This window comes from Sorex fumeus, unplaced genomic scaffold (genome assembly GCF_029834395.1).
Source record: "Sorex fumeus unplaced genomic scaffold, SorFum_2.1 ptg000022l, whole genome shotgun sequence".
Lineage (NCBI taxonomy): Eukaryota > Metazoa > Chordata > Mammalia > Eulipotyphla > Soricidae > Sorex > Sorex fumeus.
Window position 1 is genome coordinate 194,500 of NW_026606079.1, and position 27,700 is coordinate 222,199.

At 59.2% G+C, this 27,700-nt stretch overlaps 2 protein-coding genes across 4 annotated transcripts in view; both read left to right on the forward strand.

The window, feature by feature from the left end:
* The window catches only part of EML1 (EMAP like 1), a 92,452-nt gene extending 80,916 nt beyond the window's left edge, over positions 1 to 11,536 (forward strand). For all 3 annotated transcript variants that reach the window (XM_056113672.1, XM_056113673.1, XM_056113674.1), the window contains 10 exons: positions 78 to 232; positions 4,146 to 4,271; positions 4,469 to 4,600; positions 6,178 to 6,245; positions 7,446 to 7,534; positions 9,921 to 10,018; positions 10,091 to 10,178; positions 10,757 to 10,852; positions 11,060 to 11,190; positions 11,394 to 11,536. In XM_056113672.1, the coding sequence (XP_055969647.1) occupies positions 78 to 232; positions 4,146 to 4,271; positions 4,469 to 4,600; positions 6,178 to 6,245; positions 7,446 to 7,534; positions 9,921 to 10,018; positions 10,091 to 10,178; positions 10,757 to 10,852; positions 11,060 to 11,190; positions 11,394 to 11,519 (1,109 nt within the window). In that variant the 3' untranslated portion in view covers positions 11,520 to 11,536. The remainder of the gene's footprint in view (positions 1 to 77; positions 233 to 4,145; positions 4,272 to 4,468; positions 4,601 to 6,177; positions 6,246 to 7,445; positions 7,535 to 9,920; positions 10,019 to 10,090; positions 10,179 to 10,756; positions 10,853 to 11,059; positions 11,191 to 11,393) is intronic.
* A 14,498-nt stretch (positions 11,537 to 26,034) lies between these two features.
* Positions 26,035 to 27,700, forward strand: part of EVL (Enah/Vasp-like) — a 64,726-nt gene continuing 63,060 nt past the window's right edge. The window contains exon 1 of the mRNA XM_056113677.1: positions 26,035 to 26,054. Within this exon, the coding sequence (XP_055969652.1) occupies positions 26,050 to 26,054 (5 nt within the window). The 5' untranslated portion in view covers positions 26,035 to 26,049. The remainder of the gene's footprint in view (positions 26,055 to 27,700) is intronic.

The following is a 27,700-nucleotide window of genomic DNA, read 5'->3' on the forward strand; positions in this document are numbered from 1 at the left end:
AGCATCGACGTGAGTTGCGCCGGGCCGAGCTGAATCACTGCTCTCGTGCTAACGTTGGTTTTCTCGGTGTTGTTCAGGTACCAACCGCATCAGCTGCGCCATCCAGGGGGCCCACGAGGGGGGCATCTTTGCACTTTGTATGTTAAGGGACGGCACCCTGGTGTCGGGAGGAGGCAAGGACCGGAAGCTCATTTCTTGGAATGGAAACTACCAGAAACTTCATAAAACAGAGGTAAGATGGCGGGAGGCCCCTGAAACTCGTGTGGAAGCGTTTCCTCGCGCGTGGGGCATGTTTGGCCCACTGCTCTGAGAACTGGCGGTTATAGTGACAGTCTGGTCCAGGCTTGGCGGCCGTTTAAGGACCGACATGGACACGGGGCGTGAAACGCGAGACTGTGCACACATCGTGGTTAAAACACTCGGTGGCGGTGGTACTGGTGCTGGGGGTCCCGGTGGGGCTGCCCAGGAAAGCATGTGGTGCCCGGGAGCTAGCCCAGGGTCCCTGCCAGGCACACGCCCTGTCCCCAAGCCCTGCCCTGGCCCCTCAGCTGCCCTACAAGTGGAGGCTGTGGCCCTTCTAGGGCCCGGGTGCACTTGAGAGACGATGGTGCCAGCGGGTGTTTGCTGGGTGTGCCCTGGCCCAATGCCAGCCATGCTACACTGCGGGAGAAAACTCAGGCCCCACTGGACACCCGCTGCTGTCAGGCCAGCCCCGAACCCCAGAAGAGAGGAGCTCTGTACAGCGTCACCAGCTCTGGCTCGTGGGCACCAGGGCCTCCACGCTGGGCTCTGGAATCCTGCTGTCCACGCGGGCAGTGGGCACCTGGATGCTCCCTGCCCTGGAGGGCTCAGGGCACCGAGCCACTGGGCAGGGCCCAGCGGTGATTCCCGGATAGGCAGGCCAGCAGCCCAGTGCAAGGGCCCAGGTCCTGCTGGGACCCTGCAGTCCCGGGTTACCTGGGTCATTGGCTGGTGACGGGGACCTTCCAGGGAAGCACCCGCAGTGCCCGGGGACCCTGTGTCACCAGGGATCAAGCGGGTCGCAGTGCCCTTATCCCTGCACGCTCATCCCTGCTGCCAGGGAGCGTTTTCTCAGGCTGCAGTTGACCAGAGCCTGCTGGCGGGTGCACCCTGGCTGTAATGGGGCCCCGGGGCCTCGTGCCCCCTCCAGCATTCGTGACACCTCTTCAGTGGCACTGCTGTCACCTTCTCCCCGCTCCCGCCCTGTGAAGAGCCCGGGGCAGCCGGCGCTGCTCACCCAGGCGCCATCTGTGGGCTTGGTTCTTCTCCTGAGATGTGGTGCGGCCCCGGAACAGAACAGGCCGCTCGGGCTGCTCCCCTGCTGTGGGCTGGCCCGAGAATGTAGCTGTCTCTGCGTGTGGTCCAGAAAGTGACGCTTTGAGTGGCAGTAAATTTGACTTCATTTTTTTTGGTGGGGGGTGATCATACCTGGTGATGCACAGGCGTTACTCCTGGTTTATGCACTCAGGAATTACTCCTGGCGGACCATATGGGATGCTGGGAATCGAACCTGGGTCGGCCGCATGCAAGGCAAATGCCCTACCTGCTGTGCTATCACTCCAGCTCCAAATTTGACTTCTTAGGTGTGAGTTTTATTCTCGCCTTTCCGGATTTAAGCTGCGATTGCTACCAGGAATAAGTCAAATTTACGAGTCAGAGGTTTTCTTTTTCAGCCTTGTCCAGGAAAAAGACTTTCTTCTCCCTTTTTCACATCCTTCCTCTTGCCGATTCCTTGAAGGCATGTGAAATGTTTGCCTTCATGTTTGCTTTGCTCATTCTTTACCCAAGAGAAACTTTCCTCTCTCTCTACACTGTTAGTGCCTGTCTGTGCATGTATTTGAGCGTATGTATATATCTGTGTGCATGTGTGTGTATATGTGTGTGTCCATGTAACTGTGTGCATCTGTATCTGTGTATGTGTACGCTTGTCCATGCACATCTGTGTATGAGTGCATGTGTGCATGAGTGTATCTGCGTGTGCATGTCCATGTATCTCTGTGTGTATGTGTGTGTACCTGTGTATCTGTATGTGTGCATTTGTGTATCTGCATGTACAGATCAATATATCTGTCTACACATGTGTATATCTATGTATCTCTGTGTACATGTATATACATGCCCGTGTAACTCTGCACGTGCATTTGCATGTGAAAGTTCTTGTATCTGGGTGTACATGTCCATGTATCTTTGTGCATATCCATGTATCTCTGCATACACATGTGTGTGATGTCCATGTATCTCTGAGTATACATATGTGTGTGTGTGTGTGTGTGTGTGTGTGTGTGTGTGTGTGTGTGTGTGTGTGTTTTCAGAAGGTCTGGCGGTGCTCTATCTCTCCTGCCGCCCACGTTTGGTAGTCTTGAGCCATTTCCCCCATCCCAGGGAGGTCGATGGCGATGGGCAGGCGAAGCAATGAACGAGGGCCAGGCTGGTCAGTATCAATTGTAGTTTATTCCAATCTTCACTCTCACCTCTGATTCTGCCCTCTGGAGCCCAAGCTCCCGAGCCCGAGCCCGTGCCTCAGCCTGAGCCTCAGTCTCTGCTGTCTCGAGCCCAAGCCCCCTTCGAGCTTACAGTCTTAGTTTATATAGCAATCACGTAGGGTGGTGACACAAAGGTGGGTTGAACATTAACAAATCAGCAAAGAGAGGTAAGACCACTCCTCGAGGAGATTAACTCAAGGATTAAATCTCATCTAAAGAGATTTATTCCAGATTACTAGGAGATCTGCTCAAGGGTGGGATCCCAACAAGGGTGTGTTCTTTCCTCAGCTAGTAATCTACTTAAATAGTTTAGTAAGTCTACTTCTAATATTTCTAGCAACGTCATTCTGTATGAGCACAGTAAGAGATAAACTTACAGTTTGGTTCTTCCTGAGGACATCTCACTATATATTCCGCTATGTGTGTGTGTATATATATATATATATATATATATATATATATATATATATATAGGGCTGGAGCGATAGCACAGCGGGTAGGGCGTTCGCCATACAAGCGGCCAACATGGCCGACCCGAGTTCGATTCCTCCGCCCCTCTCGGAGAGCCCGGCAAGCTACCGAGAGTATTCGATATGCCAGACACAGTAACAACAAAGTCTCCAATGGAGACGTTACTGGGCCCGCTCGAGCAAATCGACGATCAACAGGGGGGCCTTTTATATATATATATATATATATATATATATATATATATATATATATCAGTCCTCAGGCCAGGTTAGTCTTCCTAGCCCCAGCAGGGTTCTAGTCTCATCATTACTTACTTTTGGATCATGACAGCATTTGTCCATGATCATGCCCTCAACTTATAGTTGAGTATCATGGCACTTTGGCCTGGCCCATTTCGATGCCAGGGTAGTTCACGGCTTGCCCTGGGTCCATTCAGTCCCTCGTCGGGACCCTGCTTTTGGGGTGCTAGGAACTAAGGGCAACTGAGTCAAGAAAGCAGATGCCCAGGAGTAAATATTATTCGGAGTCAATCAACTCCCACATTACAAAGCATAATATAACTGTCTTCCTGTGTCCATACAGAAAGGACATTGCTTTAAGGTAAACTATGCAAAGGACATAACTTACAATACAAGTTCAGTGTCCTTCGAAGGATCTGATCTTACAAGCTAACAGAATCTGATTAGGGAGAAAAGGTGATTAAGTGGCTGGGGAAGGAGAGCACAGAGAAGAGTTTACAGATAAACAGAGGAATGGGAGTGACTCGGGAGCACTGTGATGGGTGTAACCCGATAAACCTGAGCTCCCTGTGGCAATGTTATTCTACATGTGTGCGAGTCTGTATATCTCTGTGTGTGCATTTGTGTGTGCATGTGCAAGTTCATGTAGCTGGGTGCAATTGTCTATGTATCTGTGTGTGCATATCTATGTATCTTTTGTGTGTGCATGTCCATGTATCTGCATGTGCATGTCCGTGTATCTGTGTGTGTGCATATGTATGTGTTTCTGCGTATCTCTGAGTGTGCTTGTGTGTGTGCGCGTGTCTGTGTATCTGTGCCTGCGTGTCTGAGACAGAGTAGCTATGACCAGAGTTGGCATCATGATACATCACTGAGGATTTTGAGTGACCAAGTCCATGCTCCGTTGACCTGTCCCCCCCTTTCCCACCAGATCCCAGAGCAGTTCGGTCCGATCCGCACAGTGGCCGAGGGGAAGGGCGACGCAATCCTCATCGGCACCACCCGGAACTTTGTCCTGCAGGGCACGCTCTCGGGGGACTTCGCCCCCATCACTCAGGTGAGGGCGGGCAGCGCAGTGTGTGCTGGGCCAGAAGAAAGCCCGCGTGAGGCTGCGCCCTGCGCTCACACATCCGTCGTGGGCAGCAGCCACTGTCGGTCAGCGGGAAGGACAAAGTGCCGGGACTGTGGGTGCGTGCACAACCCCGCCTGTGGGCTCTTGAGAGTGGCCAACGCGTCCCTGTGTTGCCTTTGCAGGGTCACACGGATGAGCTCTGGGGACTGGCCATCCACACCTCCAAGCCGCACTTCCTGACCTGTGGCCACGACCGGCATGCCACCCTGTGGGACGCTGTCAGCCACCGGCCTGTGTGGGACAAGGTCATCGAGGTAGACATGGTCACTGCTGTCCCTTTCCTGATGCGGAGTTATCGGGGACACTGTCACAACTTTGGGGAGCGTGAAAGTCATTGTGATACGAAACTGCCCACAAGGAACTGGGGGATTGTTCAGGGCTCAGGGCAAGTGGAGGCCAGCTCCTGAGACTGTCCAGGGGCCAGGGCTGTGCAAGACCAGCGCCTGGTCTAAGTCTGGTCCCAGCCCCCCACGGTCTCCTGAGCATCTGGCTGCAGCCTAGAGGCCCCAGCATGGCCACAGTGACCTGGACGGTCCCCCATGCTGCAGCCTGGACGGTCCCCATGTTCAGGCCTGGAGGGTCTCTGTGTGCAGGCCCTGGAGCAGCCCCCCGCCTCCCTCCCGTGCACGCTCAGGTGTAGTGGCTGGGATCGGCACCAAACACAAATAAGGGAAAACAAAGGTGCCCTTAGGCGCTCAGGACAGAGACTCGCAAGTACTCAGTGCCAGTGTGTACTTTCAGAAGCATGACGCATGGCACTGGCGTGCCAGGCCCTGCACACACCCTGCCTGCGGCCCAGTGGCAGTTCTGTGGGCATGGGGGGTGGGCTACCCTGTCTCCCGAGGTGTACCTGGCAGGCAGTCCCCTGCATCCGGGGTGGGGGTCTCCCCGAATCCAGTGACCCAAGCTGTGGGAACAGACCAGGGCAGGGGCAGCTGGGCGCTGACACAGACACTAGAGGGCGTATGCGGGCTGCGGATGGCAGGGCCGTGGGCAGGGCCACCGGGGCTCGGGTTGCTCCTGAGGACCAGGCATCAGAGGCCTAGGACCAGGTTATTCCCGAACCTTCCCTGTGACCCACTGGCCCTCCCACCCCTTGGCAAGCCTAATGGGCAGCTCAGAGCTGTCCGAGATGAAGCCCCAGGCCCTGCTGGGTCAGTGACCTCAGACAGACAGACAGAGGGAGCCTATCGCCCCCAGCCCTCTGTGTCTTCCTGTCCCCGTGCCAGGGCTGCCCGTGAGCAGAGGGGTGCGAGGCCAGTGTCGGGGCCCACACAGCAGCTGCTGTCCCGCTCCCAGGCACGGGTCCCGGCCCCTTGGGCTCCCAGGGAGGAGGACACCTGTGTCCCCACTGGCCGGAAACGGGCTGAGCCAGAGTCGCCACCCCAAGTCCTGCCCTGCTCCTCCCGCCCCACAGTGGACACAGGTCAGAGGCCGCGGGTCCAGGCAGGCACACGGTGCGGCTGGATTGTCGGGATCCATCAACCGGGACCTGGGGACCAGAGTTTCCTTGTGGCATGGCAGGGGCAGGGGTGGTAGGTGACCCCAGGGTGGAAGCCAGAAGGTGGAACCCCCCCCCAAAAAAAGAGGGGGATCACCCCAGGCTGGGCGCCTGTTAGTGAAACATGACCTTCATTCAGTAGGAAGGTATTTCCTCTGATGAGAGGCGGCTTGTGAACAGGGTGCTTGTAACGTGTGTGTGCACATGCGTGTACATGTGTGCATGTGAGTGCACGTGTGTGCACATGTATGTGCGTGTGCACGTGTGCGTGTACACAGGTGCTGCAGTGCTGTCTGACCATCCATTTACACTTCCTTTACAATGTTTTAGGACCCAGCTCAGTCTTCTGGTTTTCATCCTTCAGGGTCTGTGGTCGCAGTTGGAACACTGACTGGGAGGTGAGTCGGCGGCAGCCCCGAGGGGCTCTCAGGTGGGGGTGGAGGTCTCCCGGGGGCTGCTCAGGGCACACAGCCTGGAGTCAGACAGGAGGTACCGGGGTCATGGGAAGCACACGCCAGAGTCAGCCGCCACAGTGCCAGCAGCATTTCAAGGCAGCGTTTACCAAGTCCTGTGCCTAGTAGGCTTACACACACATGTGCACACACATGTTCATACCTGTGTACATTGTTAGTGTGCACATATATTCTCATACACTCATGTCATTACACATGTTAATTCACCATGTTCCTACATGTGTTCACATGTGTGTGCACTGGTGGTGACATGCTATTGCACATGTGCACACGTGCTCTTACACATGTTGATGCACACACACAGTGCTCCTACAGGTGTTCACGCGTATGCACCTGTGCTTAAGTGCTAATGTTCCCATGTGCACACATGTGCCCGCACTCACACACGCACACACCCCTTCCTTTCTTGGGAGGGCAGCAGAAGTGTCCAGGCAGGGGTCATCTGCTCTGGGCAGGGTGGGCTGTGGGGAAGTGCCAGCACCCTGAGGCCCCCGGTCCCTGTCTCAGGGATGCAAGAGTGGGAGGGGACATGGGGCCATGCACCCCTCCCAAGCCCGAACATCACAGGTCCTGCACCGCTGCCTGGCCCAGCCAGCCTCTGGACTTTTGCCCTCTGTCAGGGTCACTGGCACACCATGGGCCAGTGGTCATCAGAGGGAAAGTCTCAAAGTTGAAACGTCTCAAAATTGTGGGGCATCGGCTAGGACCATTGAGAGGCAGCGGGCAGGGCCCCGGCCAGCGATGTCCACTCAGCTGCCGGGCGGTCAGCCGGGATTGAGACTGTGGCCTTGGGGAGCCCCCGCACCTGCCCCCTGACCACACGGTCATGGTCAGCGCTCCATGCTGGCATTTCTGGGCCCCTCCGGACCCCCAAATGCCTCGTGCCCACTGGGGCCTGCGTGCCGTGCTCATACGGGAGTTGCTGGGCCTCACAGGGTCCCACACACGCCCTCTGTCCCCTCCTCCCGGCATCCCTGGGACATTGGTCCCCCAGGTGCCCATCCCCTCGGGCTTTCTCATCCTCGTTGGAGCCACGGACAAGGGTTCGGGCTGCCCTTTGGGGCCTCCCCAGCGCGGGCACCTGCACGGCCTTCCCTGCGCCTCTCACCGCCCCGTTCACCACAGGTGGTTTGTGTTTGACACCGAGACCAAGGACTTGGTCACTGTCCACACGGACGGGAACGAGCAGCTGTCCGTGATGTGCTACTCGCCAGGTGAGGGCAGCTGCCAGAGCCACGCGCCCTGCGTGAGTGTGTGTGGGCACACACGCGTGTGGGGGGTGTGCGTGTCTGGATGTGTGTGCATGTGGGTAGGTGTGCGTGTGCGCGTGTGTGTCTGGGTGTGTGTGCATGTGGGCAGGTGCGTGTGTGGGGGAGGTGTGCATGTCTGGATGTGTGTGCATGTGTGTGGGGTGGTGAGTGTGTCTGGGTGTGTGCATGTGGGTAAGTGTGCATACATGTGGGGGGGTGTGCGTGTCTGGCTGTGTGTGCTTGTGGGTAGGTGTGTGTGCGTGCATGTGGGGGGGGTGCATGTCTGGGTGTGTGTGCATGTGTGTGGTCATACACGCGTGTGGGGGGGTGAGTGTGTCTGGGTGTGTGCATGTGGGTAGGTGTGCATGCGTGTAGGGGGGTGTGCATGTCTGGGTGTGTGTGCATGTGTGTGGGCATACACGCGTGTAGGGGGTGAGTGTGTCTGGGTGTGTGCATGTGGGTAGGTGTGCGTGTCTAGGTGTGTGTGCATGTGGGTAGGTGTGCATGCGTGTGGGGGGGTGCATGTCTGGGTGTGTGCATGTGAGTTGTTGTGCGTGCGCATGTATGGGTGGGCGTGTGGGTGTCTGTGTACATATGTGGGTGTGGGTGGATGCATGTGTGTGGGTGGGCGTGTGGGTGTCTGTGTACATATGTGGGTGTGGGTGGGTGCATGTGTGTGGGTGTGCTCATGTATGGGTGGCCGTGTGTGTCTGCACATATGTGGGTGTGGGTGTGCGCATGTGTGTCTACATATGAGCCCGTGTGGGTGCATGTGTGGGGGTGAGGGGGCCTGTCTCTCACACACACACACACACACACACGTACACACAATTGGCTGTTATGCTGGGGTGTGTGTAGGGTCTCTCTCTGCCCTTGGAGAAGCCTGTGTTCCCCCTTGAGTGCGTTACACACTCTCTCTCTCTCTCTTTCTCTCTCTCTCTCACTTTCCCTCCCTCCTCACCTCAAAAATCTCTAAATAAAATCCATTTTACTTAAGGAAAAAACAAAACAAAACATCAGCTATAACTCATGTAAATTAAGAGGCTGCCTTTGTAGGAAGAGTTTATTGTCCTCTTTCAGGTTAATTTATTATTTGTCTGTTTTCTTGAAGTTATCAGGTTTGTTGGCATAAAATCGGTCAGTGTTTATGTCCCTCGTGATTTTTCTGAATTTAATGGTGGGGTTCCCTGTTTCATTCTTGATTTTCGTAACTTCTGTCTTCTTGGCCTTTCTGTGGGGTGCTTGTAGCATCATTGGGTCCCATCCACCCACAACATGGCACTGTTGGGGTCCCCCTCACCCACGACACGGCACCGTCAGGTTCCCCTCCACCCATGTTTGTGCCATTCATGATAGCGCCACGGAAACAGCCGGAAGGACAGGACAGCAGGGAGGACCCCTGCCTTGCAGGAGCGGCCTGGGTTCTGTCTCCGGAACCCCATCTGTCCCCCAGCCTGGCCGACCAGGAGCAACCCCGAGTGCAGAGCCAGGAACAAGCCCTGAGCACTGCCATGTGTGACCCCAAAACAAGAAAAGAAATAATAACACACAGAACAGCCCCAGGGGAGTCCGCTGACCAGGGCCTGGATAAGCAGGCCATGCCCTGACCAGCCAGCTGTGCCCGTCAGGCCAACTGCCCAGGGAAGCAGCCTGTCCAGAAAGACTCCTGTCCCCTGGCCCATCAGAGGTGCCCGCGGGGTTGGGCCCAGGGTGGGGCGTTGTGGCTCTCCGGGTCCCTGACTGCACTGGGTGACCCACTGTGCTCTGCTCCACCCTGGGCGCCACTGCCTGCCCCCTCGGGGCTCCTGTGCTGGCCTCGGCAGGCTGGGCTTCTCCCGGCTCCCCACTCCCTCTCCCCTGCCTTGCCTCGCTGGGCTCCGCCCTGGGTTTCCACAGAAGCGCCCAGTCTGCTCTGGGGCTTCCCGGAGGGCAGAAGCCTGGGGAGACATACTAATGGACTGTCCACCCAAAGGGCGGCGTGGGGGCCTGCAGGGGAGCACAGAAGCTGTGGACAGACATGAGACAGGAAGGGCCTGCCAGGAGGGCCGTGGGCACAGAGGGGAGGTGAGGGGGGTATACCAGAAAGTCAGTGGGCACAGAGGTGAGGCGGGAAGGGCCTACCAGGAGGGCCATGGGCACAGAGGTAAGGCGGGAAGGGCCTTCTTGGAGCGGAGGGGAAGGACAGTCATGCAGAGGGGAGGCAGGAAGGGCCCAGGGCCCAGGTTTGCTCTGTGGGCAGGTGGCCGGGCCACGGCCTCCCTTGCAGGCGCTGCTTGGGCCTGCCCCTGCAGCTCTGTCAGCACTTGTCCTTGACGGGCTTTTGTGATTCTGGAATGTCGCGTGTCTGCAGATGGGAACTTCCTAGCAATCGGCTCCCATGACAACTGCATCTACATCCACGCAGTCAGTGACAACGGCAGGAAGTACGCGCGGGTGGGCAGGTGCTCGGTAAGCAGCTCGGCAGGGGGCGGGCTGGGACCCCCGGTGGGGCCTCCCGTGACACCCTGTGGATCCCTCCAGGGTCACTCCAGCTTCATCACCCACCTGGACTGGTCCGTGGACTCCCAGTACCTCGTGTCAAACTCCGGAGACTACGAGATCCTCTACTGTGAGCGGGCCTCTCGCGCACGCGCCCGGGCCTCCTGATCCGGTCCTGGGGGGCTGCACGCAGGGACCCCGAGAGCTCTAGACGGGGGGAGGATCGAGGGACAGTGGAAGGGACATCCTGAGCAACAGCACTGGGCGGTCAATCCCCTGGACACAGGCCTCTGGACAGTCAATCCCCCTGGACACAGAGTCCTCTGGGTGGTCAGTCCCCTTGGACACAGAGTCCTCTTGGCAGTCAGTCCCCCTGAACACAGAGTCCTCTGGGCGGTCAGTCCCCCTGGACACAGTCCTCTGGGCGGTCAGTCCCCCTGGACACAGAGTCCTCTGGGTGGTCAGTCCCCCTGGATACAGAGTCCTCTGGACGGTCAGTTCCCCTGGACACAAGCCTCTGGACGGTCAGTCCCCTTCGAAGGCTCTGGCCTGTGGTGGGCTGTATAAGGGCTGCAGGATGGGCCGGAACAGCCCGAGGCCCAGGGCCCAGATCCCGGGTGGGGGCTCGGGCGGACACAGACGGTGACCAAGGAGGGCATTGTGGAGGCAGGGGCTCCAGCTCATGTGGTCCCGTGTCGCCCTTCCCAGGGGTTCCCTCTGCCTGTAAGCAAGTGGTCAGCGTGGAGACCACGCGCGACATCGACTGGGCCTCCTACACCTGCACGCTGGGCTTCCGCGTCTTTGGTGAGTTGGCCCGGGGGCCGGTCGGTGCTGCTCCAGGGCCTGTCCCCCGGAAGGCGTCCCCCAGGAGAGCAGGGCCGGGTTCGGGACCTCACCAGCCCCCTGCCGGGTGCAATCTGGGGGCAACCGACAGGAAGCCGGACGCAGAGCCCGGGGCCCCAACAGGCAGAGGGCCGCTCCGCCCCAGGCCTGATGCTGTCTTGCCTTCAGGAGTGTGGCCAGAGGGCTCGGACGGGACGGACATCAACGCCGTGTGCCGGGCCCACGAGAAGAGGCTTCTGTCCACGGGCGACGACTTTGGCAAAGTGCACCTCTTCTCGTACCCGTGCTCCCAGTTCCGGGTAAGGCCCGAGAGAGAGAGAGACGGTGCCTTGCGCCATGCCCACCCCCCTCTGTCCCCAAGCATCCCCCCTCCAGTCACTGCCAAGCACAGAGCCAGGAGTAGCCCCAGGCCCCACTCAGTGTGGACCCCCCCCCCCCGCCACCCCCACAAGGTCCTGTGGGACGGCTCTCCCGCCCTGAGGGCTCGTGTCGCTCTCCTCAGGCTCCCAGCCACGTGTACAGCGGCCACAGCAGCCACGTCACCAACGTGGGCTTCCTGTGTGACGACAGCCACCTCGTCTCCACGGGCGGCAAGGACATGAGCATCATGCAGTGGCGGCTGGTCTAGTCCCGCGGGCGCCCGGCCCGGCCGGTCACTGTGATTCCCGTCTCGTCGAAGAGTTCTTTACAAACCTCAGGAAAATGTGCCCCTTCCCAGGCCCAGAGCTGGGGTGGGGGGTCGGGGCGGCCCAGTGGGCCGGCGGTTCCTGCGCCTCCTAGGTGGACAGGACGGAGAACCCCTTCCCTGGGACGGGGACGTAGGCAGAGGTCACCCGTCTGCCCCGGCCACTTTCCTAGCACCCCTTCCAACCTGTCACAGAATGCCTTTTCCCAAACGCCCCTGCAGGCCAGCGAAGCAGAGGGCCCCGGCCCCAGTGGGCTTCCGTGTTCCCCCAGAGAAAGGAGTAGTGACGTGCCGGGCGGAATGAGGACAACAAGGGCTGGGGTGCCCTTCGGAAGGGGATGGCTAGGCGCCCTCCAGGGTCCCGAGAAGGGGCCGCAGCCTGGGTGCAGGAAACAGTCCGCTGTTTCGCTGGGGGGCCCTGGCGATGGGCGTTTCAGGGGCCCGTGCAGACACACCCACCCAGCAGGTCCCCTGATGCTCCCCGGTTCACTACCTGGGGAATAGTCTCAGGCCATGGCCGGCCCCCACCCTGTGCACTCATTGGCATGAGATGGCATCGTTGCTTGTCTAGGATGTAGCAGTCCCTAATTAAAACGGAAGGCTCCACTCCCCTGTTCTGTGCCCACGGGCAGCTGTATATTTGTAATGTAAGACCAGGCAGGCCAAGTCGGAGGGCGGTCCCCGACCGTCCCACACATGGTGGTGGGGACAAGTCCCAGGAGGCGCCCCCAGGCTCCCAGGCAGTGGGAGAGCGGCTGTTGCCCTCGGAAGTCGGATGGCGGGGAGAGGGGGGAGGCGGCGCCCGTCTCGACGGCGGCAAATTGGACCTGACTGTTTCCACGGAGGGGGGAATGTTCCCTGGATTCTCAAGTCGAGACACAACGGCGGACCCTCGTGCCGCTCCGGCCCCCGGAAATGAACAGACCCACGGGAATACGCGCGTGGCCTGTTGGGCCTTGGGGAACATGTCTGTCACCTCTCCGGCCCGCAGCAGAATGCGGGGCGCCGTGATCCACATGTATCGAAGACGAATCTGTTTGTATGTATCCTTATCAAATATATTCTATGATGAAATAAAATGAGCAGAAGGCGTCTCTTCTGACGCGTCATCCCGGACGTACCAATTCAAGTATTTCAAGTTAGCCCGGACTCACGCCGAGCTCCATTTCAGACTCAGGTGATTTTGCTCAACCGTTGGTGTGTAGACGGTAGGAAACTGCTTCAGCCAATGGGCTCGCAAGGAAGAATCCAGCAGAATTCCCACATCCAGAGATTGGTTTGCTTGGTTATAGAAATACTGGCAAAGACAATCATTTTGTGAGAGTTCAAGGACGGAAAATTGATGTAATTGATATAAAGTTCTAAGCGCCCTTGTGATTTCCATGGCCGGCTGCCATTTTTCCAAGTCAGTAGTTAGATTATTGCTGTCTTTACACCTGCCTGCGTTTGAGTTGAACTGAAATAGTCAGGATGGAGAGACAGTAGAGTGGGGAGGACGTTTCCCTTCCACATCAGAGACCCGGCACCCCACATGGTCCCCCAAGCCCACCAAGAGTAATCCCCAAACACAAGCCGAGGAGAAGTCCTGAGCACTGCCAGATGTGACACCTCCCCCAATATAACACACACACACACACACACACACACACACACACACACACACACTGAAGAATCAGTTTTTTTCCACCTGAGATTTCATCATTAACATCACTTCCTCTCAGGGCTGGAGCAATAGCACAGCGGTAGGGCGTTTGCCTTGCACGCGGCCAAGCCAGTCCCCAGCATCCCATATGGTCCCACGAGCACCGCCAGGAGTAATTCCTGAGTGCATGAGCCAGGGGTAACCCCTGTGCATCGCCGGGTGTGACCCAAAAAAGCAAAAAAAAAAAAAATCACTTCCTCTCTTGGGGCCAGAGACAGTACAGTGTGAGGGCGCTTGCCTTGCACGTGTCCCATCCAGGTTCAAGTCGCAGCATCTCATATGGCCCCTCGAGCATACCAGGAGTGGTCCCTGAGCACAGAGCTAGGAGTAAACTGAGCTCTGCTGGGTGTTGCCCAAATACCAAAAAAAATGATATTTTTAAAAAAAATTTAAATAAAACAAACAGAAAACAATCACCTCCTCCCCGCAACATGGGCGAGGGTTCTGTTGGAACGACGGGCCCCAGAGGACAGAGTCAGGCCTCCGGATCCCGCAGACCTGTGACCACAGGCCCCCAAACCCCTCTGGGGAGAGTGAAGGGTCAGGACTGTCCCATTTGGGGGCTGGAGCAATAGTACAGTGGGGAGGGCATTTGTCTTGCACGTGGTCAACCCGGGTTCGATCCCCAGCATCCCATATGGCCCCCCAAGCACCGTCAGGAGTAATTCTTGAGTGCAGAGCCAGGACTAACCTCTGTGCATTGCCGGGTGTGACCCGAAAAGCCTAAAAAATAAAACGAAAACTGTCCCGTCTCTGCCGAGGTGTGGTGTGGACCTGGGTGTAGTGGCTGGGTCCAGCAGTCACTCAGGAGGTTTGCTGGACGGGGCACAGTGGCAGGTGAGACATGGACACCCCAAGATGTCTTGGTTTTGTTTCTGCAGAGCTGGGTTTGAACCCAAGTCTCAACATTCACTGCAAGGGCTGGGCTCCCCCTTGCCCTGCACTCCAGTCTGCAGGAGGGTGAGAGGTGGGCAGGGGGCACTGTGGGCCTGCAGGGGCTGAGCAGGCCAGGCAAGGAGACCTCCCACCGCCTCGGGGGGTCCAGAATTCCAGAGTGGAGCTCGCAGGGCTGGGTACCAGGCAGGGAGCACGTGGTGGAGACGCAAGTGGCCCAGGACTGGCCCGGGGTCACCTTCACTGGGGATAGCTCAGGGTGGGGGCGGGGCCTCTCCCTAGAGAGCAAGGAGTCTGAGCACCTCACTCATCCCTGGGAGGTTTGGGGTGACGACCGCTGATGGTGAAGGGGTGATGATTTCCATGTGCCCTGGGGGACCACTGTGCACTGCCAGAGAGGAAATTATGTCCACTGTGACAAGGTGGGTGAAGCTCAGGGGACTGTGTCCATGTGGGATGTGAAGTCGATCACTGGATCACTGACGTCACTCCCAGGGATATGAATGACGAGTAACGGGAGCTGGCAAGCTAGCATGGGCACCTGAATGCCCGGCTGGTGAAATTTGATGGTTCTGGAGGGAGAGGCGAGGGGTGAGAGTGAAGGGGGAGGCGTGGGAACTCAGCTTGGGAGCACGGTGAGCGCGGAGAGGTGTGAGGCCACCCTAGAGCACTGCCACCCATGGGAGTCAGGGGAGAAGGGCGACTTGACTTGTCCAGGCTAAGAACAAGAAGCCAGAAGCCAGAGGCGGGCAAGGCCCCTGCGGCCGTTGCATAACCTGAAATCCCCTGGACTTTCCGCCTCATTGTGGCCAGTTCTGCAGAGAGCCCTGCCCTGGCCTTGCACACGGCACCACTCTGGTTACCTCCCCTGGCCTGGCCTTGCACACGGCACCAGCTCTCTCCAGGCATTCACACACACACACACACACACACACACACACACACACCCCAGTTTTGCACACGGCACCACTGTCCTGCTGCTTCTCCACCTTTCATCTGCCCCTCCTCCCCCCCAACCCCGCCTGGCCTTGCACACGGCACCATTCTCTCCTCCTCTGGCTGCTTCTGAGCCCAGCACTCCCGCGTGTCCATGACTGGCAGGTTGTTATTTCATTACAGCCTGTGTGAGTGTCGCATCTGCCCGACCCCGCCCGGGCCCAGGCCCGTGAACCCAGTTACAGCCACACAGCCGCCCCCTGCCCCCAGCCCCTGAGCAGGTCACTCCCATCGTGGCCCCCAGTGGGCTGTCCTGGAAAAGGTCCTTATGGGGAGCTCAGTGACCATCATCCCTTGCCGCCACCTGGCTCTGTCCTGCCCATCTACAACGCGCTCTCTCCCCCAACTCTCCCTCTGTCTTGCTGGCCCACTACCGTAACTTTCCTAACTCAGAAGTCTTTTTCTGGGGCCAGAGAAATAGTACAGCTTTCTAAGTTGCTTGCCTCACAAGAAGCCAACCCTGGTTCTGTTCCCAGAACCCCATCTGGTCCCCTGAGCACTGGCAGGAAGGATCCCTAAGGACACCCAGGAATGTCCCCCCCCCCAAAAAAAAGCCACTTCCTCCTAGAAGCCTTCCCTGAATGTCTTATCTGGGTCCCTCCTGTGTGGCCCCATTATGGTAGAACATTCCTGATCACTTTGAATCCTTGCCAGGGGTCCCCTCAGCCCACTCCCTGATTCGGGGGAGCCTTTCTTGCCTGGAGAAAACCCCTCTCTGCTTCGTACTTTTAACTTTGCACCCTCCCAGGTGACACACACTCCTTCCCCCGCCCTGAGCTCAGAGCCAGTCGGGGCGGTTCTGGGGAGTGTGGGGGGACCGAGGGAACGAGGAGACCCTTTGCTCTTGAACTCCATCGCTGACCCTGGTCCCGACCCTGACTGTCTCTTTGGCAGACGGCACAGTCGAGAGTGGCCTGGCCAACGGTGCGTCTTTGGTCCCTTGGCCCTCTCAGGGGTGCTGAGCTCCAGGCCAAAATCATCTTTACCCTCCCCTCCCCCTGCCATGCGTCTTGCAAAAATAAAACCCAAAATGATGGTTGCCATTTGGGAAGCTGCTTTTTTAGCAATCGGATCCTCTTTCCCCTTGGAGTGGCTTCCGGGCGGAACTGTACGCGGCTATTTTTACCTTCAGGCTGTAAACCTCGTTGTCATTTCTCCAAGGAGAGAGTCTGCCTGGAGGAAGCGCCTCCTGCCTCCCGCCTCCCGCCAGCAGCCCGACCCGGCCTAGGTCCAGGTCGTAGGGGGAGGCGCAGTTCAGTGCTGGTCCAGATAAAGCGGTGGTTTTGTCAAAGGTAGAAACACGCATGCACATGCGCACACACGCACACACACACACCAGCACTCACACACATGCATACGTGTGTGTGCGTGCTCGTACATGCATGCATACACGCACACACAAACACACACACAACACACACACACACTCCAGACATACTTCTGTAACTCGGGAACTAGATCACCTACATCCTCCTCATCATCCTGACACCTGAAAGTGCTCAGAGCAAACCCCTGGCCAGGTGAGAAGCCCAGAGGCTGCAGACACCTGGGCTCACCTGTCACCTGGCTTTGACGCTCCACAGGGCAGCCCGTGCTTTCTCCACACAAACCTCACAGGAGCATCCACTCTAAAACCGGAAACGGAGCTGGCGAGGGTGAAGGGGGCAGGAAGACTCCCGGGCTCTGCTTATCCCCTGCCCCCCTCACCCCTCCTTCCCCACCCTGGCCCCGGCCACCCCCACCTCTTAATGCGACTCAGCCCCACTGCGTAAAGTCCAGTTGTGGGCACCCCAGAGCCGCACGGTGAGTGACCGAGTGACCATGTGCGCATGTGCATGTGTGTTTCTACCTTTGACAAAACCACCACTTTATCTGGACCGAGGGATGGGGGGAGCCCTGCTTTAGGGGACCCTGGGGCTGGGCAGGAGTTAGGGCCAGTAGTCATGTCCTGACACTTCCCGCCCATCCCACGATGTCTCCCCCTCCCACTTTGATCTCAGGGTTCCCTCTTCTTCAGAGCCCTTGGGGGTTGTTTGGGAGCGACTGACTCCCAAATGGTGCTCAGGGAGCCTGCGGCCATTCCTGCCCATCCAGGGCCAGGGGGTCAGTGCAGGGCCCGAGGTGGACTCCTGCATAGCACAGGGCAGCTACACCTCACACGGAGAGCTCAGGAACGGACAAGCCCCCTGACGCCTGGGCTGTCTTCCCAGCCCGAAGTTCTACGTGTTAAGAAAATCATTCACTGTAGGCCGGAGTTGAAACGACCAGGGCACCCTTCGCAGTCAATGCTTCCCTCGCCCAGAGTGTGAGCATCACAGTCCCAGCCTGCTGCGTGTCGTGTCCTTCATTAGTTTCTTCTGTTTCTTTCTTTTTCTTCTTTTTAAAAAGATATTTTATTTATTTTGCTTTTTTTTTTTGGGTGGGGGAGGGTCACACCCAGCAATGCACAGGGGTCATTCCTGGTTCATGCACTCAGGAATTACTCCTGGACGTGCTTGGGGGAACATATGGCATGCTGGGAATAGAACCCGGGTCGGGCCGTGTGCAAGGCAAATGCCCTACCCACTGTGCTATCACTCCAGCTCCTCTTTTGATTTTTATTTTTTTGCTTTTTTTTGGGTCACACCCGGCATTGCACAGGGGTTACTCCTGGCTCGTGCACTATGGAATTAGTCCTGGTAGTGCTCGGGGGACCATATGGGATGCTGGGAATCGAACCTGGGTCGGCCGCGTGTAAGGCAGACGCCCTTCCCACTGTAATATCACTCCAGTCTCTTGTTCTGTTTCTTGATTTGGGACCACACCCACCTGTGCTCAGGGCTTTCTCCTAGGTCTGCACTCAGGGATCACTCCTGGCAGTGCTCGGGGGTCATATGGGGTGCCTGGCATTGGACCCTGGTTTGCCGTGGTCCACCAGCCCCCTTCCCGGCCGCCCTCTCTCTCCAGTTCCTTTCTTCATAGGCGTCTCTTCTGTCATGTAGAGAAGTGAATCTTTGTTTCATTTCTCGGCCTTTTTTTTTTGGTCTCCTAATTTATTCCTTTCTTCTTTATCTCTTTGTGACGTCCTCTTGTACTTTCTTTTCATGCAACGTGTTGGAAATGAGGCGCTTTGCTCCCTCAGTCCCTCAGGGCTCCAGGCCCCTGCCCGCTGGATCCCGCCAGACTTGCTATGAAATGTTCACCTTTTATGCAGCTCTCAGTCTTTTGTACTTTTTTTTTTTCTTTTTGGGTCACACCCAGCGATGCACAGGGGTTACTCCTGGCTCTGCACTCAGGATTTATTCCTGGCGGTGCTCAGGGGACCCTATGGGATGCTGGGAATCGAACCCGGGTCGGCCGCGTGCAAGGCAAACGCCCTGCCCACTGTGCTATCACTCCAGCCCCAGTCTTTCGTACTTTTAATATTTATTTTTCCTTTCAGCTAAAAGTTATCTAGAGGACAATTTTTACATTTCCATTATATTATAGTTATTTAGGGTTTGGGGGGCCAGAGTAATAATGCAGTGGGCAGGGCATTTGCCTTGCATGCTGCCAACCTGGGTTAGATCCCTGGCACTCCGGAGGATCCCCTGAGCCCTCGCAGGATTGATCCTTGAGCACAGAGTCAGGAGTAAACCCTGAGCACTGCCGGGTGTGGCCCAAACACCCTCACACATACAAAAATACACAGACACACATAACAGACACACACACACACACAAAGTTATTGAGGATTTTGAGGCAGTGTGATGAAGTTTCTGAATTCAAAAGGTAACCAACCAAACACCCCTGTTGGTTTTGGGGGGCTCAGGGCAGGGTGACAGATGGTCTGGGTACAGAGAACATGCCTGCCCGTCATCTGTCCTGTCCTCATCCCCGAAATTAGGAGGTTTCTGTTTCCAATCACAAAGGAGCTTGAGGTTTCTCGGCAAAGACTTCGGGTCACAAGTGGATGGGGCTGGAGCAAAAGCACAGCGGGTAGGGCACTTGCCTTGCACACGGCCGACCCAGGTTCGATTCCCAGCATCCCATATGGTCCCCCGAGTACTGCCAGGAGTAATACCTGAGTGCAGAGCCAGGAGTAACTCCTGTGCATTGCCGGGTGTGACCCAAAAAAGAAAAAAAAAAAAAAACAAGTGGAGCCGTGCTGTAAAGGCACCGGGTTCAAGGGCTTGCCTGCAGCACGGCTGTGGCCACAGCACTGGTTCCATTCCCATCACCGCTATAGTCCTCCAGCCCCACCTGGAGTCATCCCTGAGCTCAGGAAGGCTAAGAAACACACACACACACACACACACACACACACACACATATATATATATATATATGTTTGTTGCGGTGGGGAGCAACACCCAGCAGTGCTCAAGGAGTTACTCCTGGCTCTGCACTCAGAAATTGCTCCTGGCAGTGCTCTGGGGACCAGATGGGATGCCAGGGATTGAACCCAGGTCGGCCACTCGCAAGGCAGACACCCTCCTTGCTGGACTATTGCTCCAGCCCTAATAACAATCTTTTAAACATGAAATTCAGTACTACACAGGAGTCCAGCACAGAGCCAGGACACCTCCCAAGTGGGATTGGGGCTGAGGCTCAGATTAGACGTGCTGGTCCTTGCCACTGGCCGCCGCAACGCTGAGCTTGGGAAAGGCTGGACATTCCTTGCTGGAGCTGCGGCAGGAAGCAGCCCCAAGGCCCCTCAACCAGCCCCTGAGTCCCCTTGGCATAGGAGTCCCCCCAGGGCCAGACAGGGCAGGGCTGGTGGGCTCAGCAGCCTTGAGGCCCACAGAGGAGAGTGCCACGAGCAAGGCCTAACACTCACCCTGTAGGCAAGAAACCCTCTCCTAGGCAGGAAGATGGGCAGAGCAGGTGCACACGGCTGTCCCATCCAGGGAGCATCTGGACGTCTGCCTGGCTGTGAAGCCCCCAATACTGTCACGATCTCTCGGGCTAAGCACCCCTCATGGAGACAGAGGCACGTTCCCGGCTCACGCCCCTGGAAGACAAGCCATTTGAGAGGGCTTTCAAATGGACTTACAGAGTTGTACAACCAGCATCATGAGACGATTTCCTCGAAAAAGGATTAGTGTCACCCCCCCCACCCCAGCTCATTTTACTTACTCCCCCACTCAAGGTCTCATGGGCTAATCTGTTCTGAGTTTTGAGGGCCGATGGGAGTTGGGCAGACACTATTCGAGGCCCCCATGCCAGGCTGGAGCCTGCTGCCCCAGAAGTGGGACTTTGCTAAGTCACCCCCTCCACTTGGGGCCATGCACCTCCTTCCCTCAATCACGTGGGAACACTGAGGTCTGGTGTAGTGGGAGTGGGCGAGGGGAGGGCCCAACTAACTCCTCTCAGGAGCGGGCAGGGACCCTATGTGCCCTGGTCTTGCATGTGGTGCTGGGGGTTCAAACCAGGATCAGCCCTGTGCAAGGCTAACACCCTAGCCGCTATCCTATCTCCTGGACCCTAAAGCAGGGCGGTTGCCAAGAGAGATTTTTGAACCATCCTCACACAGCTAGAGGGTGTGGGACCAGAGCCATAGGACAGCAGGTAAGGTGCTTGCCTTGCATGCGGCAGACCCAGGTTCGATCCCCGGCACCCCATATGATCCCCAGAGCCTGTGATCCCTGAGCACAAAGCCAGGAGTAAACTCGGGGCACTGCCAGGAGTCCCCGCCCCCCCACCCCAACGGGTAGAGGAGAGTAAAACCCATCTTTCTCCTTGCCCAGCGCGACCAGGCACAAACAAGAGCTGTGGTTTTCAGAAGGCCCTGAAAGCACCGTCTGCATGTGTTCAACGTACCCCTCGTGAAGGTCATAGGAAGGACGCTGTCCAGAGGGCCGTGGAGCTCCACCCAAAGCCTAGGAGTCTGAGGAAGGGGATGCTCAGGGATGCGGCACAGGGGCAAACGCGATTGGCTAGACAGATGAAGGTGGGCGGGTCCTGAGGGGCAGAAGCCGCAGGCATGGGATAGCTGCGCCATCAATCAAGAGAGAAACCGACCAATGGTGTGGGAGGGAAGCAGGGATGGGTAAGAACAATTGGTCGAAGGGGACGACGTTCCAAGGAGGATTTTCAGAAGCAGGGGTGCAGTGGTGGAGATCCCGAGTCCAGATGTTTGCTGTCTTTGCTTGGAGGAAATGCGTCAGTACTTTGGTTGAAAGAGGCTGTTACCAACGCCGGCTGTTCCGAACCAGACCCAAGCTCATTGGTGCATCATCAAATGCAACTCATGTAGCTGACTGTTAGTGCAGAGTGAGGTTTGTCACCACAACACCCAGCAATGAAGAAGGTCCCCAGGTGGGTATCTTGTCAGCAGCCTCAGATTGGGGAAATGTCAAGAAACCGGGCTCCTGGGGCCAAGGTCTGCAGAAGTGCTTGTCCATCCGCCTCTTTATTTACCGGTAAAACTACTCGGTGCTTCAGGAGGAGGACAGGTCCCCATGGCGAGTGATCCATGAGCACAGAGTCAGGAGTAAGCCCTGAGAACTGCCGGATGTGACCAAAAAAATCAAACAAAAAAGAATTTCCTAATTCTAGTGCACGTGTATGCATGTGTGAGTTTGTGTGCATGTGTGCGCTCATATGTGTGACTCTAACTATCCAGAGCAGAAACCCCGTTTTTCCTACCACTTCCTCCACCATGGGAAGTCCAGCCTGGAGTGCTGGGACTAAGGTCTGACCTCCAGTGTCCTGCTCAGTCACATCAGGTGTCACTTCCCAGACCGCCTCCAAAGGTGGCCACAGGCTGTCATTTGAGGGTCACACGTTCCAGTGTTTGGCTGCACAACACAGAGGAAGGGGCAGGGAGTTGAGACTGAGAGCGATAGCAGGAGCTGACCATGGGAGCTGACCCTGGGCTCATCTTCCGCAGTGCCCAGAGATAGGCTTGAGGCCAGGGCACTGCCCCAAGGGCTGAGCTCATGCTTTGCATGCAGGAGGCCCACATTCGGTCCTCAGCACCACGTGCTTCCTGGAGCACCACCAAGGACAGAGGGGCTAGGCCTGAGCACTGCAGGTACGGCCCCCACACCGACTGAAGCAAACTCGGTAGACTTTAGGAATCCTGGCTGCAGAGAAACTGCTGCTGTAGCCAAAACCCAGGGCTTGTCCTTCCCAGGCGTCCTGGGGTGGGTGGACAAAGATTGAGGTTCATTCACGGGGAATTGCGCTTGGTATAGAGGATCAAGGGACCATGCCACCTCTGAGACCCTTTCTGCTCCCTGATCCTCCTGTGGCATCCAGAGGGGGCTTGTATGCCCCTCCAGCATCAGTATCTTCTTACCCTCTTTCAATCTCAGATGCACTATTTCAGAAAGTCAGCAGTGAGCCGGGGAGGAAAGGGTGGCAGGGAGTCTGTGCGGGATGTGTCTCCTGGCTCTGCATTCAGAGATCACTCCTGGTGGTGCTTGGGAGACCATCTGGGTGCTGGGGATCGAACCCCGGTCAGATGCACGCAAGGCAAGTGCAGGACTATTGCTCCAGCCCCTGCAGCTGTGCTTAAGCGAATCTGTCATTGACTGTTTCAGATGAACCTTCTTCCACCTGTCGGCGAGCAACAACACATCAGACTCCAGGACACCGGGGAAAGTGACCAATCTGAGTGGTCCAAATGCTTCACGAAGCCAGGTTGGGTACCAAGAGCCAGTGTCGCCAGGATCTCACGAGCGCTCTGCTGCGCTCGGATGGGTACCTACCTCTGCAAAGCACACCTGCCCCTACCTGGAGTGTGTCTATCTCTGTGTTTTTGGCCAGACACGCTGGTCGTTAGTAAAGACAAATCTCGAGGTTGGGAAGAGAAGGGAAAAGAAGGCCAGAAGAAGCTGAACCCCCCTGGCACTGCTCACAAGCTGAAACCAACAAGCGCTGCTAACAAGCCCCATGTGCCCATTTGAATCTGTTTGGTTTGGTTTCCTTTGAGGGCCACACCTGGAAGTGCTCAGGGGTTAGTCGCCAGGTGATGCTGGGGCCACCCCTACTGCAGTAGGGGTGCATTGGGGGCTGCATACGCAGTATGTGCTCCAGCCTTTTGAGCTAGCACCCCTCCCAGTTGGAGACTGAAGACACGGGTTTAAACAAGCAGGATACAGAAAGTGGAGATGCCATGGTGAACGCTGGACTCCCCAAACTGGACTCCGTGGGCTCTGAGACTTGGCTTTAAGTTCTGCTCCACCACTCCGGGTGAAACCACAGTACATCTTCTGAGTCTGGCCAGGAATTGACCACCTACTGCCAGCCCCCCCCCCACACACACACATTACAACCCCCACCCCCTGTGATACTCTTGTTCAGACACAATTTTTTTTTAGAGCAGCAACATTGAGAATGCAGGGCCCAGTAAAATGGGGCAAGGAGTTTGATTTCCGCCAGCATAGAGGGTCTCAAACTTCGGAGGATGGGACTTACAGAAAACATGGTGGTCTTCTATTGAGAAGCATTGGCTATGTTACACAAGCTGTGGTTCGGGATCACAGAACTCAAAGGGTGGTCGTGTTAGGCTGTGGAGGCAGGAGAAGGGTATTGTCATCATCCCAAAGCAGAGACTCCAAGTTTCATGGCTCTTTGTTTCCCAAGATGGGGGTTCAGCTTTTAGTGACCTCCACACGCTCCTGATCTCACCTGCTCCCAGTGTTGCCGTTCAAGACCCGACCGGGTGTAGAGGAACCGGCCCAGGTGGCATCAATCCCTTGCATTGGCAGGAGAGTGAGTAAGAGGACGCCAGGAGCTGAGGATAGGTTAGTCTGTCTACGTGCAGTGCAGGTCCAGCATCCAGCCCCTCTGGACCACGCCCACCTACGACCACGCCCTTCACAACTCAGGTTTCCTCTGAAGTCCGGCTCCCGGTGGGTCCCTGACGCTTGCGGCCCACCGTTCTCCTTCCTTCTAAACCCACCACCTCCGCCCCCTCCGCCCCCTCCGCCCCGCCCTGCGCTTGCGGTCCCGCCTTCGCAGACTCGCTCCGCCCCTCACGGCTTATCTTCCCTCTAAGCCCCGCCTCTCCCTGATCCTGCGGTCCCGCCTTCAAGGTTCGCTCCGCCCCTCGCGGCGCGCCTTCCCCCAGGCCCCGCCCCCGCGGTCCCGCCTTCAGAAATTCGCTCCGCCTCTCGAAGCGCGCCTTCCCTTTGGGCCCCGCCCCGCGGTCCCGCCTTCACAGGCTCGCTCCGCCCCTCGAGGCTCGCCTTCCCTCTAAGCCCCGCCTTTTCTGCCCCTTCTTTAGAGGCTCGCTCCGCCTCTCGCGGCTCACCTTCCCTCTAAGCCCCGCCCTCTCAGTCCCGCCTTCAAGACTCGCTCCGCCCCTCGCGGCGCGCCTTTCCCCCAGGCCCCGCCCCCGCGGCCCCGCCTTCAGAGATTCGCTCCGTCTCTCGAAGCTCGCCTTCCCTCTAGGCCCCGCCCCCGCGGTCCCGCCTTCACAGGCTCGCTCCGCCCCCCGAGGCTCGCCTTCCCCCTAAGCCCCGCCTTTTCGGTCCAGCCTTCAGAGGCTCGCTCCGCCTCTCGAGGGTCGCCTTTCCTCTAGGCCCCGCCCCGCGGTCCCGCCTTCACAGGCTCGCTCCACCACTCGCGGCTCCCCTTCCCTCTAAGCCCCGCCCCCACCGTCCCGCCTTCATAGGTTCGCTCCGCCCCTCGCGGCGCGCCTTCCCCCAGGCCCCGCCCCCGCGGCCCCGCCTTCAGAGATTCGCTCCGTCTCTCGAAGCTCGCCTTCCCTCTGGGCCCCGCCCCCGCGGTCCCGCCTTCACAGGCTCGTCTTCCCCCTAAGCCCCGCCTTTTCGGTCCAGCCTTCAGAGGCTCGCTCCGCCTCTCGAGGGTCGCCTTTCCTCTAGGCCCCGCCCCGCGGTCCCGCCTTCAAGACTCGCTCCGCCCCTCGCGGCGCGCCTTTCCCCCAGGCCCCGCCCCCGCGGCCCCGCCTTCAGAGATTCGCTCCGTCTCTCGAAGCTCCCCTTCCCTCTAAGCCCCGCCCCCTCAGTCCCGCCTTCAAGGATCGCTCCGCCCCTCGCGGCGCGCCTTTCCCCCCAGGCCCCGCCCCCGCGGCCCCGCCTTCAGAGAGTCGCTCCGTCTCTCGAAGCTCGCCTTCCCTCTAGGCCCCGCCCCCGCGGTCCCGCCTTCACAGGCTCGCTCCGCCCCCCGAGGCTCGTCTTCCCCCTAAGCCCCGCCTTTTCGGTCCAGCCTTCAGAAGCTCGCTCCGCCTCTCGAGGGTCGCCTTTCCTCTAGGCCCCGCCCCGCGGTCCCGCCTTCACAGGCTCGCTCCGCCACTCGCGGCTCCCCTTCCCTCTAAGCCCCGCCCCCACCGTCCCGCCTTCATAGGTTCGCTCCGCCCCTCGCGCGCGCCTTCCCCCAGGCCCCGCCCCGGGCACGCCTCCAGGCCCCGCCCCCTCGGCGCTCGGGCTGGGCCGCGGGGCCCCGCGCCTTTTGTGTCGGGCCTGGGCGCGCGCGCTCTCCTCAGCGGTGGCGGCCCGGGGGGACGCGCTCGCTCGCTCCCCTCACCGGCGAGGGGGCCGCCCTCCGTGTGTGGCCTGGCGGGCCGGCCCGCCGCCCGCGCGCGCGCACGCGTCCTCCCGCCCCCGCCCCGGCGCGTCCGGGGGCGCCCGCGCCCCCTCCGGGGGGGGCCGCCGCCGCCCCGAGCCCGCGGCGGGCGCGCCGCCCCCCTCGCCGCCGCCGCCGCCGCCGCCCGGGCACGCGCCCGCCAAGATGGCCGGGGCCGGGGCCCACCTGCCGGCCGCCGCCGCCGCCGCCCCGCCGCCCCGCACCTAGGGCCCCGCGCCCGCCCGCGCCGCCCGCGAAGATGCGCCCGCCCTGCCCGCCGCAGCCCAGCCACACGCGGAGCCGCCGCGCCCGGGGCCGGCTGCCCCGCTGAGGCCGCGCCCCGCGCCCCGCGCCCCCGGCCCGCCGCGCCGCCCGGCCGCCACCATGAGGTGAGTGAGGCGCGCGGGGGCCCGGGGGGGGGGGGGTCGCGCGCCCCGGCCGCCCCCGAGAGAACGCGGCGCCGCGTGACCCGGGCTGGCCATTGTGAGCGTGGCGGGGCTCCGGCCGCCCGAACGTGCCGGGGCCCGGGGCCATGCAGGTGGGGAGAGGCCCGGCCCCCCGCGCCGCCCGCGCTCCGGGGGCCGCGCTGGAGCCGCGTGAGTGAACAAAGCCGGCCGCGCCCGGCCCGCCGCTGCGCCCCCGCCAGGTGTGCCGACGCCCCTCCGGCCCGCGGGGCTGCTCGGGGGCAGGCGGGCGGCTCGGCGGGGACGCGCCGCGGGGGCTCCCTCCCCCTCCCTCGCCCCCCCCCCGGTCGCGTCTTCCTTCCCCCGCCACCCCGGGGGGGTCGGGGCCGCCCACTCGCGACACGTTTGGAGAGGGGACCCCGCACGGCGCCGGAGGGAGGATTTTGGGGCTCCGTTTCCGCCGCGGGCCTCGCGATTCTCCCGCTTAACTTTTCGCCGCCCGGATGCGTGGGAAGTGGTGTCGCCGCCTGGCGCGGGGCCCCGGCGCACTCCCGGCTCCGTGCTCGGGGAACCGCTCCCGGCCCTGCTGTGCTCGGGGATCGCTCGGGGCTCACTCCCGCCTCCGTGCGCGGGGATCACTCCCGGCTCTGTGCTCGGGGGCTCACTCCTGGCTCCGTGCTCGGGGATCACGCCTGGCCCCGTGCTCGGTGATCAGTGCTCGGGGATCACTCGGGGCTAACTGCCGGCTCTGTGCTTGGGGATTACTCCTGGCTCCGTGCTCGGGGATCACTCCCGGCCCTGTGCTAGGGCTCACTCTGCCTCTGTGCTCTGGGATCACTCGGGGCTCACTCCCGCCTCCCTACTAGGGGCTCGCTCCCGGCCCTGCTGTGCTCGGGGATCGCTCGGGGATCACTCCCGGCTCTGTGCTCGGCGATCACTCGGGGCTAACTGCCGGCTCTGTGCTTGGGGATTACTCCTGGCTCCGTGCTCGGGGATCACTCCCGGCCCTATGCTAGGGCTCACTCTGCCTCTGTGCTCTGGGATCACTCGGGGCTCACTCCCGGCTCCCTACTAGGGGCTCACTCCCGCCTCCGTGCTCCGGGATCACTCCCACTTCTGTGCTCCGGAATCACTCCCGGCTCCGTGCTCGGGAATCACTCCCGCCTCTGTGCTCCGGAATCACTCCCGGCTCCGTGCTCGGGGATCACTCCCACCTCTGTGCTCGGGGACCACTGGGGGGGGGGGCGGGAGGGACCATCTGCTGTGCAGGGGATTAAACCTGGTCAGCTAAATGCAAGACAAGCGCCTTCCCTGCCAGACTGTCTCTGCCCCCTGCATCAAGTAGAAGGTCTTTTTCATGTTTATGTGCTTAGTATCCTCTGGTGGTCCTCGAGGGCTTACTGGCTCCCGTGCCCAGCTTCACTCCTGGAGGTGCCTCCCGGCTGACGATCTGACCACGGGTTGGCCGCGTGCTTGGCAAGAGCTGTAACCCCTGTTCTGTCTCAGGCGTCGGTAAAGTGCCCGTTGAAAGGTCTTACCCAGTTTTCTTTTGGGGATTACGCTTCCATTTCTTGCTAATTTGTCTGTCTGTTTCTTGCTGATTTATTCCAAAGTCAGAAGCAAGTTCCCCC